Raw genomic sequence first — 12,496 nt, 5'->3', positions numbered from 1 at the left:
ACTTCGCTGCACAAGTACAAAAACCGGTGGATATTATTGTTTCCTGTTTGGGAATTTACACTTTCAAAATGCCAGCAATTGCAAGATTTACAGGTAATGTTTTGTTCTAATCTGAAATGATTGATATTTATTTTTTTTGATAATTTCCATATAAGAAATATTTCATTTAAATTTTGGTCTATCAGAGACTTAAAATGTTGACTGAATGTTTTCATTGTTGTATATTTTCATGAAATATTATAAATGAATGTTAATCACTGTTGAATTGTATCTTTATTTTGTGACCATTAGTTTATGACAATACTCTATCCATGCATTATATTTAACTTTATAAAATTAATTAAAGAACTAGTGGTTATCTCTATCAAGAGAATTAACTGTTTCAGTTATATCCATATATTATAAACTTGTTTAAAGGGGCCTGCAAGCACCTGCAAAAAATACCATTTTTTGGATTCCCAGAAGGTGGTCCTTCAGCTATGGACTAGGGAGTATATAGTAACAAAATATGTGAATGTTCACTGGATACAGATATGTCAAGTGGTGGACAACTTTTTGACTGTATCATGAAATTTGATACTTTTGAAGGTTTGTAATTTAAACAAATTATAGAGTGAAAGTGGTGTATATCAAATAAATATATACATCAGAGGTGAGACCAACATGACAAATTTTGAAAGGGCAGGTCAAAGCTATTCACCCGAGATTGTGCAGGTGTGATATCCTAGTATCGTAGCTGACATCTCTATACCTTCCAGGTGTGTTGTATACAGGTACGCTTGTTTACCATACCTGTCTGTAAATATCAATAAAGACATTTCCTCACTGTTCATCATTAAAAGTACAAATTTAGGCATATAAAGTGAGAAATTATGATTTGTCAAATAAACAATGCTTATACAATTGCCAGACCTAATAATCATTCAATATTTTTGAAATCTATGTGTATATATATATATAAAGTGAATGTTTCGCATTTGATCAATATTGGTAATGTTTGAATTTTCCTGTTATTTAAAAAAATATATCCTGTATATTCCAATACAGTATGTCTGAATAAACTATCATTATAACAAAATAATAATAATAAAACAAATGTTTAATGTAGATTTCTGTTTAGTGAGTGTTGGTAGGAGGTATATCTGATTTAAAATGTCATTGTCATGGTTCCTGATAACTACATAATATTACATTAGAAAAGTAATGTAAGTGATACCTGCTGCACTGATGGACATTCTGCCAGGTACATGTGTACTAGCAGTGTCAAATGTTAGGGTCAGTTTCTGTATCTATGAATGTTAGGGTCAGTTTCTGACTATTTCAGAAATGTTAGGGTCAGTTTCTGACTTTTTCAAAAATGTTAGGGTCAGTTCTGACTATTTCAGAAATGTTAGGGTCAGTTTGTTATTATTTCAGAAATATGTTAGGAATGTGCATGAGGGTCAGTTTCTGACTATTGTTGAAATGTTAGGGTCAGTTTCTGACTTTTAAAAAATGTTAGGGTCAGTTTCTGACTTTTTAAAAAATGTTAGGGTCAGTTTCTGACTTTTTAAAAAATGTTTGATCCTTCTTAGATTTCACCTGTTCCTTCATACTGTACCTTAATTCATGTACGCTAGATTTGTATCAATTTAAAACTTGTCTAATAATGTCATGGAGGAGGTGACAGATTAAGATACAACACAAAGAAGGCAGTACTTCACTGGAAAAATGAAAAACAAACAAACAAAGTAGCACACACAAAAAATACCACCCCATTGGTTGAGTGTGTTTTTATTTTTGTATAAGAGTTAGTTCCCTTGGTTAGGAAAGCAGTCAGATTGTATAAAGGTTCTTCATGGCAAGTTTCTCAGCTGTTGTAAATTAATACTTCATTTCTGTAATGTCACATCAATCTATGTAAAACATAATGGACATTAAAGTTATCCTGGTATAGTCAGCCATTGATGGTCAGCAATTGGAGGAAGCTTAGTAAGGATTAATGTTACATTTAGGTTATATTATCATATTAAAATGTTACATAAGATCTAAGAATTACAGATCTTAAGATGGATAAGATTTGGAATGTGAAAAATTTTATCATGATATCAGACATATATGATATACATATCTCATTTTTGTATCATTAAGATGTAGATAAGTTTTATTTGGGGAAGTTTGGTGTCGTCAGTGAAATATATATAAAGTTCATTGGTATGTCTCATAGAATTCAACGAAGTATATCACATGTAATGAATATGAAATTTTACAAAATCAGACCTTACTTCATGGTTAAAACAATGATATTGAAATCATAGTTCTGTTTTTAATTAAAATGCCGAGAAATAACATAAGAAACACAATTTCTTATAACTTGGCCTAAAATGATCAAGTGCTTGTTTAAGAAATGCAATACACAAGCGGACTATTAGTCATTCATGTTGTGAAGTACTATACCGCCCATAAAAAACGGACACTTATGCAAGCTAAATAAGCTTGTGTATATGTTATACAATTACAGGTGCCGTACTTCACATAATAAACACACATGTCTCAAGTTCACCTTGTTATTTTTCTGTGAACGAGGACGGCTATTATAAAATAAAGGTTATCAAAAGATGAAGTATTTTTCACTAACCAGACAATACAATTAATATTCAGTCTTAAATCAATTAAAGTAAGTGTTCCATAGAAATAAAGAGAAATCTGTTTCCAAAGTAATTCATTTTAACAAGGATTTTATGTTGAAACATTTCCCATATTAGGTTTCTTTAAAAGCAGTGCACTTTTTAAATCGTGGATACAACATCCACCAGAACTGTAATAAACTAAATACATTGTCACTAATATGGTTGAATATATATAAATCTGTCCAACTTGCTCATATTTATAATGGATGAATTAATCACAGTATTTAGGACAGAAACCTATCCGGTGTGGGAACTATAATGATGAGATATTGATGTGGGTTTGTTAATATATATTCAGCCTTGTTAAAATGTGCAGGCTGTAAATTACAATGATTCCATATACCCAGATGATTTATATAAATAACATAAATATTCCATGTATGAGGTAGTCATTCCAACTGGCAGACATCTCTAATAAATAATTGTATAACAAGGTTGGAGGAAGCCATTATGAATTTCCTGTTGCATCAGAGAGAAAAAATGAACAGAGAAATGAACCAGAAAACCACAGGCACGGAGTAGTTTATTATTACTCCACTACAAAATCTTATTGATTGTGTATAATTATGAACTGTCGTTATATATATTATAAACACCCTGATGCCCCGTTTTATATTTCCTGGTTTCGAAAACGACTGACCTTTACGGTAATGTGAAGTTGTCTATAGGAAGTCAGTTTCGTGTATTTATGACTAATTTGTTTTTCTGCCCATAAACCAGTCATTGTTCCGCTGTTAGATACAGATATTTTAAATTACTAAACTACTTAATGTAACAAAAAGTTTGTTTCAGTTACATCTTTATGATGCAATGCGAAACTTCTTCAACATTTTGTCGAAAACAGATAAGTATATATTTGGGTCACAGATAATTATATATTTGGGTCAATATATATAATACATGTTGCTGTCGTAAATCAACTTCAAATGTAATTTTATTTTTCAATATCCTGGTCTTTCTATAACACAGACGTTTCCTTTTAAAGTCCATCAGTGGAATAACATAGCAAGGATATTATACTCCTTAAATATCTCCAGAGGTCAAAGAAAAACAAACAAAAAAGAAGGTAATTATCAAGAAAATATATTTATAAAAAAAAATATGTCGTTGAAGGAGGCAGAAGAAAGCTGTACTTTGTGTTGAAATTAAGATATAAAAAAAAAGTAGAGACTTGTGGGTGTAGATTTGACCTGAGAATTGTACTGATTACCCACATCTAGGCTATGTTTACCAGTTCCCTTACACTGATCTGTACCTACAACATATTTTACCTGAACAGATTCAATACTCTGTGACTCACCTGGAAAATAGATAAGATACCACTTCCTTCCTAAGAAGGAAAACCCAGATGAGATTTTAATCTTTAGAAACTTTGGAGATTTGTTTTTGTATTCCCATGGGTTTAACACTAATGTGATACAGGGGGGCCAGATTATTAGGTTAATTTAAAATGCAGATTGTATGCGCTGGTTTAAAACCATGATACAGGTAAATCATTGACACATACAATTACCTGATATTTACCTGATACACTTCTAGTGTGTATGTATACTGACTCATTAGGTTACACCTTCATTTTGTCTAAATTGCAAGGACAAATTCAAAGTCTTCTAAAAGTTTAAAAAGAGAAAAAAACTAAATTTAAAAGTCAAATTTTGTATTCAAAGACAGATTAAAGATTTTAATTTTAAAGGTACAGAATGTTCATGTATATCTCTTTTGTTTATATATTCTCAGTTTATCAGGACTTACTGCTTTATAGGAGAAGAGGTTTAAGATGTAGCATGTAAAAAGCTGATTTAGATAATAGTGTATATTGTGTAAGGGTAATGTGTATGGGTATTGTGTATGCCCTTATCAAGTTATAATATCATTTAATTATTTCTGTACAAGTTACTGCTTTGATTTTTAAGAGTCAAGTTTTTTTTTTATTTGATTATTAAATTTTCAAGATTTATACCAAACAAAACTGTAATGCAAAGTGCTTGCATTTTCAGCAGTAATTAGTAAATAACCTGATCTTATTTTCAAGTATATTTTTTATGTGATATTGTTTATCCTCAGAAATATTTATTGATAAAATCCTTTGAAAATTAGCTTCTGGATTTGATAGCATGCTTCAAAGAAGATTTTTATCAACCGTGAAGTCCATTAACAAACCCTTTAGTCTCCTTATAACTTCCTGTGTTTAAAGAATACCTGTATAATGTTCAAAATCAAACACCATCAAATTTTATTACAATTTAAAATATCATGCAAAATTGTTTCCTGTGCATGGTATCTATATGTCTGCTTGTCAATGCACCATGTTTTGTCCTAATGGCAGACTGATGTCCCCATTTTTCTTTAATAGATTTGTTTTCATTGTTGAAATAAATGTACTGAATCAGATTAAAATGGAGTAATTCAGTGGGTTTTTTTCTGGTATAATTATATCTGAAAATTGTTTAACTTGGCAGACAAAGGTGCTTGAATTTCGGGTGCAGGGGTAAGAAATTGGATAGGTAATAGCATGAGGTGTGACAGGAGGTAAACTTGTGGCGGCTTTGACAAACGAGAAAGACGTTCAAGGTGACTGTCTTGTAACATTGAAAGGCATCATATCACTGTAACAATGTGTCAGGAGACTTCGGACCGTCATCCACTGGGTGTGACATCAGACCTAGATCTGTGAAGTTACTTTAAGATTTTCCCCAGTTGTGTTATTTGTAGGTGCGACTTTATGTTCTAAATCGCTGAATCTGTTATACTTATGACCGACTGTCTCATTTGACCGAAGTGACCTAGACCTGAATTAACAAGTCATTCCCATCACTTGACCTGCGATCTGACAGGAACGTGAAATTCAAATTTAAAAAACCGGGGACAACTTGGCTTGTGTATGACACTGTGAGGAAATTTATTTAAATGTATAATGAAAGTTTGATAGGCTTAAAACAAGATTTGACACGAAACTATTGTGTGTACTAATGTTTGGAGTACTGAAACCCGTACATCGAAACAGGATGAGATTTCAAGGATTTGAGCAGACGACAAACGGGCCATGCATGATGAACTTTCCGGTTGTGGTGTGTTATGGCGACACATATTTGAGTGCATTTCTGTAGTGGTTTAATCAGCAGGGAAAATACATTTGTTTACATTCATTACACAACAGACGATGGCAACTGTCGGTAAGATTTTATCATATAAACCTGAATAATTTTACCTTTGAATCTTATATTAACAACTAGAATAATTTTCATAATTAATGAATTAAAAAAAAAATTATATCTAATACTTTTACTTTTTTCAGGTCAGTCATAAGGGCCAGTTTTGATTTCAACACAATTTGATTTTACATGATTTAAATATACATGACAAGGCAAAAATTATACAAAGTGAAAGTAGGCTAAACATTTGAGTGACAGCTAGGTGATATAGTACATGCATAATTACTTAGGACTAGTGTAGAAAAGGGACAGTTTTAATACCAGGGCCTCAGGTATGATGCAGTTTTTCACCAATAAATATGTCGCATATTTATAAACCACGAGCATGAATCAGGAAAGCGTCAGGAAAGCGTTTAACAGCTAGCTATAGGAATGTTTTTACTTGCAGTCGTATTCAAGTCCCTAAATGAAATATACATATGTCTTCATTATCATAGTTAATGGTTGATTAATTGAAATTTTGAATACATCACATTGCTTGAGTGACCTTTTATCTTAGGATTGTTGTATCCACCTATCATGACAAATTGTCACATTTAAGAAGCCCTTGCTCCACCAGATTGTAGTTAAACTGTAATCTAAGAAATATGTCATCAGGTCCATATTTATCATGATTTTCTGAGAAAGTTATTTTTGTTATAAGCCAGATTGTACTTAAACTGTAGTCTTAGAAATATGTCATCAGGTCCATATTTATCATGATTTTCTGAGAAAGTTATTTTTGTTATAAGCCGCTATATCTATCATGACCATGGGAATAAAAAAGTTGTGGCTAACTTAGGAAGTGATTCAACACTGGTGAGGTATAGCCACGATGAATATCAATTGTTGGTATCTGGCATACATAAATTACACGCACCCCTGAACCAGGGTTACACTCAGCTAGTAAAATAAATTCATCATTGTTTCGTTTCTTTACGCTATTCTGCATTATAATCACCTGTAAATGATCATCAATCTCTCGGTACTCACACAATAAACGACCTTCTATTATAAAGCTGTTGATATATAGCTCACAAGGAGAATACTGTCATTTTAAAGTACACCTATAAAAGTTTGTACAGTCTGCCTAGTTAAGTTGAGTTCATTTTCCACCTGGGTACATTTTTATAAGATCCTGGGTGTAGATACAATTGTCCTGTGTTTGATATATCAAACTGCTGTCAGGACTTCATCATTAAAAGCCTGCATGGTCAGCTTTTTCACTAATCATTTAAAATCTTTGAAAGTCATTTTCTCCAGAATATGCCTTAAGATTTATATATAGTTTTGTATTCATGTTTTTGTCTCTTGACACTGATTATAAATTTCTTTAAGCATGACATACTTTTAATTATGAGCTTGAAAAATGAAAATTTGCAAGATAATCCTTGTAGATTTGCATTAAGCTATTAACATCAATATTGGGGCTGGGTGGTACAATTTCTGCTGTCATCAGTTCAGATTTTAACATGTCAAATGTAGACCTTGAATTTTAACTATTTTTGCGTCAGAGAAGTGTTATGGGAACTGAAGTGCCAGGCATATTTAAATCATCATATCATTATATTTCATGTTTTTTCTCTGTTTTTATCAATGAATTGAAAATATATTACAAATTTAAAACTCCAGAAATGTAAATTTATTTAACATGTACATATTTTGTATCGCATATATCAATTCCAGCAAAGTTTTAATTTGCATTTTTATTTTAATTTGATAGTTTTTACGAGACCCTTGTGAGGTTTATGACTTTTTAAAAAAGTTTTCAGGTGTGATCTCCCATTGTTGTAATAGATATACAATGTTACATACACACCTGTTTTATTATAGGGCATCAGATGTCAGAACTCTCATCTGACTACAGGTAGAAGGTGTTACAGTAGGAAGGTGTCCTAGTTATCCTAGTAAAATACCTTACCATATAAACATGGATAAACATCCTAATAAAATACCTTACCATATACACATGGATAAACATCCTAATAAAATACCTTACCATATAAACATGGATAAACATCCTAATAAAATACCTTACCATATAAACATGGATAAACATCCTAATAAAATACCTTACCATATAAACATGGATAAACATCCTAATAAAATACCTTACCATATCAACATGGATATGTATCTATAAAATGCTTCCCTCTCTTCTGTAGAATTCATTTCAGCTTCCACCCAACAAAAATAAAATATCGGAATGTTGTCTAACATTTCTCCAAGCTCTATAGCCACACTTTCTTTATTTCCCTCTCTCCTTCTGTCCTTCCCTCCCTCTGAAAGGTTGTTGGATCAGTTATGTAACTTCAATACTGTAAAAACTGCATATTGTATCTTTGAATATGAAGTCATTCACTTTTCATGTAGAAATTGAATATTGAAATCCCAATTCTACTACTTCACTGTATAAATATAAAAAAAGCTAACAATGCTTAAAAATTCTGATCCAATTTGCACAGGAATTGAGGTTTGTTGCTTTATTGTCAGCTTAAAGTAAGTCTTACCCTTATGAAGATGAAAATTAAACTGTGTGTAATATAGAAGTTTACCAATCAGAATTGTGTCATCTCTTTAGCTAATAAATGTGTCGACCTTGAAGACATCCTTAAGATGCAATTATTATTTATATTAGAATTTTAAAAAAAGATACACAGAAATTTGAAAAACCAAATTATTGAGTTGGCAATTGAATCATAAGTGATTTTGTGGTTTCCTAATGCTGGTGGTGAGGTGGGGAGGGGGGAAATGTTAATTTTAGGTTAACAAGCTTGAACGATTGACAAAAATTCATTCGAGGATGGGTTCTTTATGCCGCAACATTTAATAGGCAATAATTGGTACGTTCCACATACTGAAAATCATATTGCTATATGCTGAAGAGGATGGTTTTGTTCCGTTAACTTGTACATATTTATAACAATTTAGACATTCCTCACCGAAACGTTTTACAAAATACAGGTTTTTGTGGGTAGATGAATGTGTTTCCATTGTTGTAAAGAACTCGCTGGGAAGGAGGGAATGTAGTTTATGTGAAATAGCTAAAACAGGATTCCCTTACTATACAGTAGCTAGGTTTTAGAAACAAACACATCCATTGTAAGACTCAAAGGTTAGTAAACTCATGTTTAAACAAATTGACTCATACAGGGAATTATTTTTCAATTTCGTACAAAATATTTGACTACTCGTTAAAACAAGCTCATCATTATCATCCTTTCCTGAGAGGTTTAGATTGCTATTACTGTAGGTTTCTTACAGGATCATACTATTACTGTAGGTTTCTTACAGGATCATACTATTACTGTAGGTTTCTTACAGGATCAAGCATGGAAATTCCTGTCTGTTTGTGTTATCAGTTCAGTTTTCAAATGATGTTTTTCTAGAATCTAATTGTAGAATCTGGAAGGCAAGGTTACTTCCTTATTGCAACAAGACCATTGGATTTCTGAAAAAAAAGTATAGAATTGGTCTTGCTGCTGCCCACCTTGTAAAGGTGCACCCATGAGAAATTTGTATGTATGGGTGGCAGTGATAAAGGAGAAACGTATATCAATTTGTCAGTATGTGTAGAAATAGGAAGGGGTACTAATTACAAACGTTACAGTAAGTTACCTTAGGGAAAACTTTGTCTAACCTCTGGGCTGTAATTACAACAAATATGGTAATTACAATCTGCGGGGAAACATATGAACAGCCTTGAAGAAAGCATCCAATAATTACTGCCTTGGAAAATAACACCTGATAAACTGTGGGCTGTAGTTACAAGGATGAAGAAAGCATTCAATTGAAGAAAATATCCTCTAAACTGTTGGCTTACAGCAAATATAACATTGAGAGGATCAAATCTGCTTCAAATAAATAAAGTATTTATCTATTTGATATTAATATTTTATTCAACTAATTGCTTAATTTTTCTTTTGTCATTTTAGGCTCAACATACCTCAATACAAAAAACAACAACCCAGCTTCCTCCCGGGCAACATCTCCGGGTACTGGTGCTGGTGGGTCTGGAATCCCCACTCCAGGGGGAAGGTCATTGGTGAGTCCCCGGGGGCCAGACAAACAGCCACGGGCAGTCAGTTCTGGGAGTACAACCTCAACAAGCTCGACTGCTTCAAACAAAAGTACCTCTCACAAGGCCAGTGTCGCCAACAAAAACTCTATGTTGGACAAATTTAAATTTTTCAATTCCAAAGACAAAAGTAAAAGTAAGGGCGGTGTGCCCAAAAGTACGTCAAAGAGTAGCACCACAAGTACAAGCTCGTGTAGTGATCGAAGTGACGTCCGATCGACGACAAGCTCCGCACGGAGCTCAAGTTCAACTGACCCTGGAGCTAGTAGTAGTACTCCTTCTAATGACTCTGAACCCCAAAGTCCCAAGCTCCCACCAAAAACTGGTAAATCCCTAGTGAAGGGATTTGGGGGTCGCCGGGAGCTCGGTGGAGTAGGTACTGATGAGGTAGGGGCTAAGTTGAGTAATCAAAGCCCCTCTATACCTACTATACCTCCATCACATAGCTCACAGTCTCATTCTTCCAGTAAAAAGGTCAGCGGGAAGTCAGACCGCCGTGAGACCAGATCGGCCCAGGCTAGTCCAACACAAGGCAAAAAGGGCGCAACCAAAATAGGCAGCTTAATACCAAAGTCTTCTTCGGGAAAATCGTCATCAAAATCATCACCATCAAATGGTCCCAACTCCTCTCAGATTCCTACGCCCGCAAGTAGCATTCCTAAACCATCATCATCTTTGGGCAAATCTAGTAAATCTACCAAGGAAGAGAAGTCAAAACTACAAAGTAAGAGTCAGCATTCGTCGCCATCATCATCCTCATCTGCTTCATCGTCATTGCCCCAAAAATCTCATCATGTCTCCTCACCAAAATCTATGCAATACCAGCCTCAGGCTCCGCAGCCTTCCAACAGTATTAACCATTCAAAAGGCTCAACACATACGCCTGAGGGAAGCAGTGACCAATCAAAATTGAGCTCTCAGGATCCAGCAACAGATGAAAAAATGCAGCATAGAACTAGATACACAGAGATTGAATACTCAGATGGAAAGATTGAACGTGTGGGTGAAGGCCATTTTGCTAAACCAAACAATTTATTAGTGTCCCCAAAAGTAGGTGGTGGCCATTTCCAAGGCAGTGATAGGACACATGACGTAGGTGTTGCTGGGCAACCAAATATGATTCCATCATCTCAGACGGTAAATGTGGTGAAACCAACGTGTTCTGTGGCTACCACAGCTACAACAGTGATGACAAAGTCTGATGGAAATACTCAGACATCACTCTCCGTGTTGAATCGAGCGACACCCCCACCTCTCCCAAAAACAGAACCTCCACAAAAAAGTCATGCAAAGGACAAGGAATACAAGATGTCGGGGAGTCAGAGTGGTTCAGGACACTCTACTCCGGTATCAGTGTCTGGGAGTGATTCCACCCCCTCAAGTCAGAGTGGACCCAGCACCACTGGGTCCTCCTCAAATGAAAGTGTGATATGCAATAAATCGCTTAATGTGGACGATTTCTCTGGGTCAGAAAAAAGTAGTACTAGTGCAACAAACTCTCCAAGACTCGGAATGAAAGTGATACATTCTCAATTACAGAGACCCGCTAATAATGTTGCAATAGTTCAGCCCCGTCATGGGGAAAAGATCGAAACGACTTTTGATACTGAAATTAGAACGGAAACCGTGAATAAAGATATTGACACATCTAAAAATAACCTTCGAGAAACAACATTTTCAGAAAAATCAGAAAAAGATCCAACGTTTGTAGATGATTCTGGTGAAGCTATGGATATCAAACCAATGCAACCAATCATGCGTGCAATGCCTTATGGGTCGTCAGGATATTTACGTGGGTATGGGACACCTGGCTCACCAGCATCGGGGAAGATCTTTCATAACCCTGGTTATGCCACACCAACCACTGCGTATTATGCCCGGACAAGTAGTCTGGGAATTAACCGGCCTATCATTGGCGATCCTAATAAATATTATACAGGATCTATCAAACGGGCCCAATCAACGGGCCAGAACAGCTCCATCGACACTGATTACAGTTCAGATTACGATACATATGACTATGTGTCTGGGTACATGTCGGATGGTGACATCCTCAAAGGCAACAAGATGGGTGACGATATGGCTAGTGGTTACCTGTCTGAGGGCGGAGCCTCCCTGTACGCAAGACGACTCCAACAACGATTCCGAGAGGGAATGCAAGCTGTGAAGGAATGTATGCAGAAAAGTACAGGTCTCTTGGACGATGACAGGTAAGTACAACATGTCAACTTTTTCTTAAAGGTTGCACGATTGTTGATTTTCACAATAGTTTTATCTATTTTCATTTTTTTTTTTTTTTTTTTTGCAGAGCAGAAAAAATGGCATTTTTAGCACCAAATATAAATTAAATTTCATAACCTCTCTATGCTTAAAATATTTTAACAAACAAGGGGAAACAACTGTGATAGACTTGGTTTTGACACACCAGACAAATAATGGTTAGGTAAGGGGAGATAACCCCTCCAGACTTGCTCTCTAATCAACTGTACAAATTTGAAGAAATTACTGTGTGAAAGTTGTTTTTCTGTTACTTGATGAATTAAGTAAAATTTGATAAT

The 12,496-nt window shown here is 34.4% G+C and overlaps 1 protein-coding gene across 1 annotated transcript in view; it reads left to right on the top strand.

Annotated features, from left to right (window-relative positions):
- LOC117327693 (neuron navigator 2-like) overlaps window positions 1-12,496 on the top strand; it is a 229,054-nt gene that overhangs the window by 95,976 nt on the left and 120,582 nt on the right. Inside the window, 1 exon segment of the mRNA XM_033884802.1 lies at window positions 9,796-12,148. Within this exon segment, the coding sequence (XP_033740693.1) occupies window positions 9,796-12,148 (2,353 nt within the window).

Source organism: Pecten maximus, chromosome 5 (genome assembly GCF_902652985.1).
Source record: "Pecten maximus chromosome 5, xPecMax1.1, whole genome shotgun sequence".
Classification (NCBI taxonomy): Eukaryota; Metazoa; Mollusca; class Bivalvia; order Pectinida; family Pectinidae; genus Pecten; species Pecten maximus.
The sequence above is the reverse complement of the archived record's forward strand: the minus strand, read 5'-3'. Positions and strand labels throughout refer to the sequence as shown.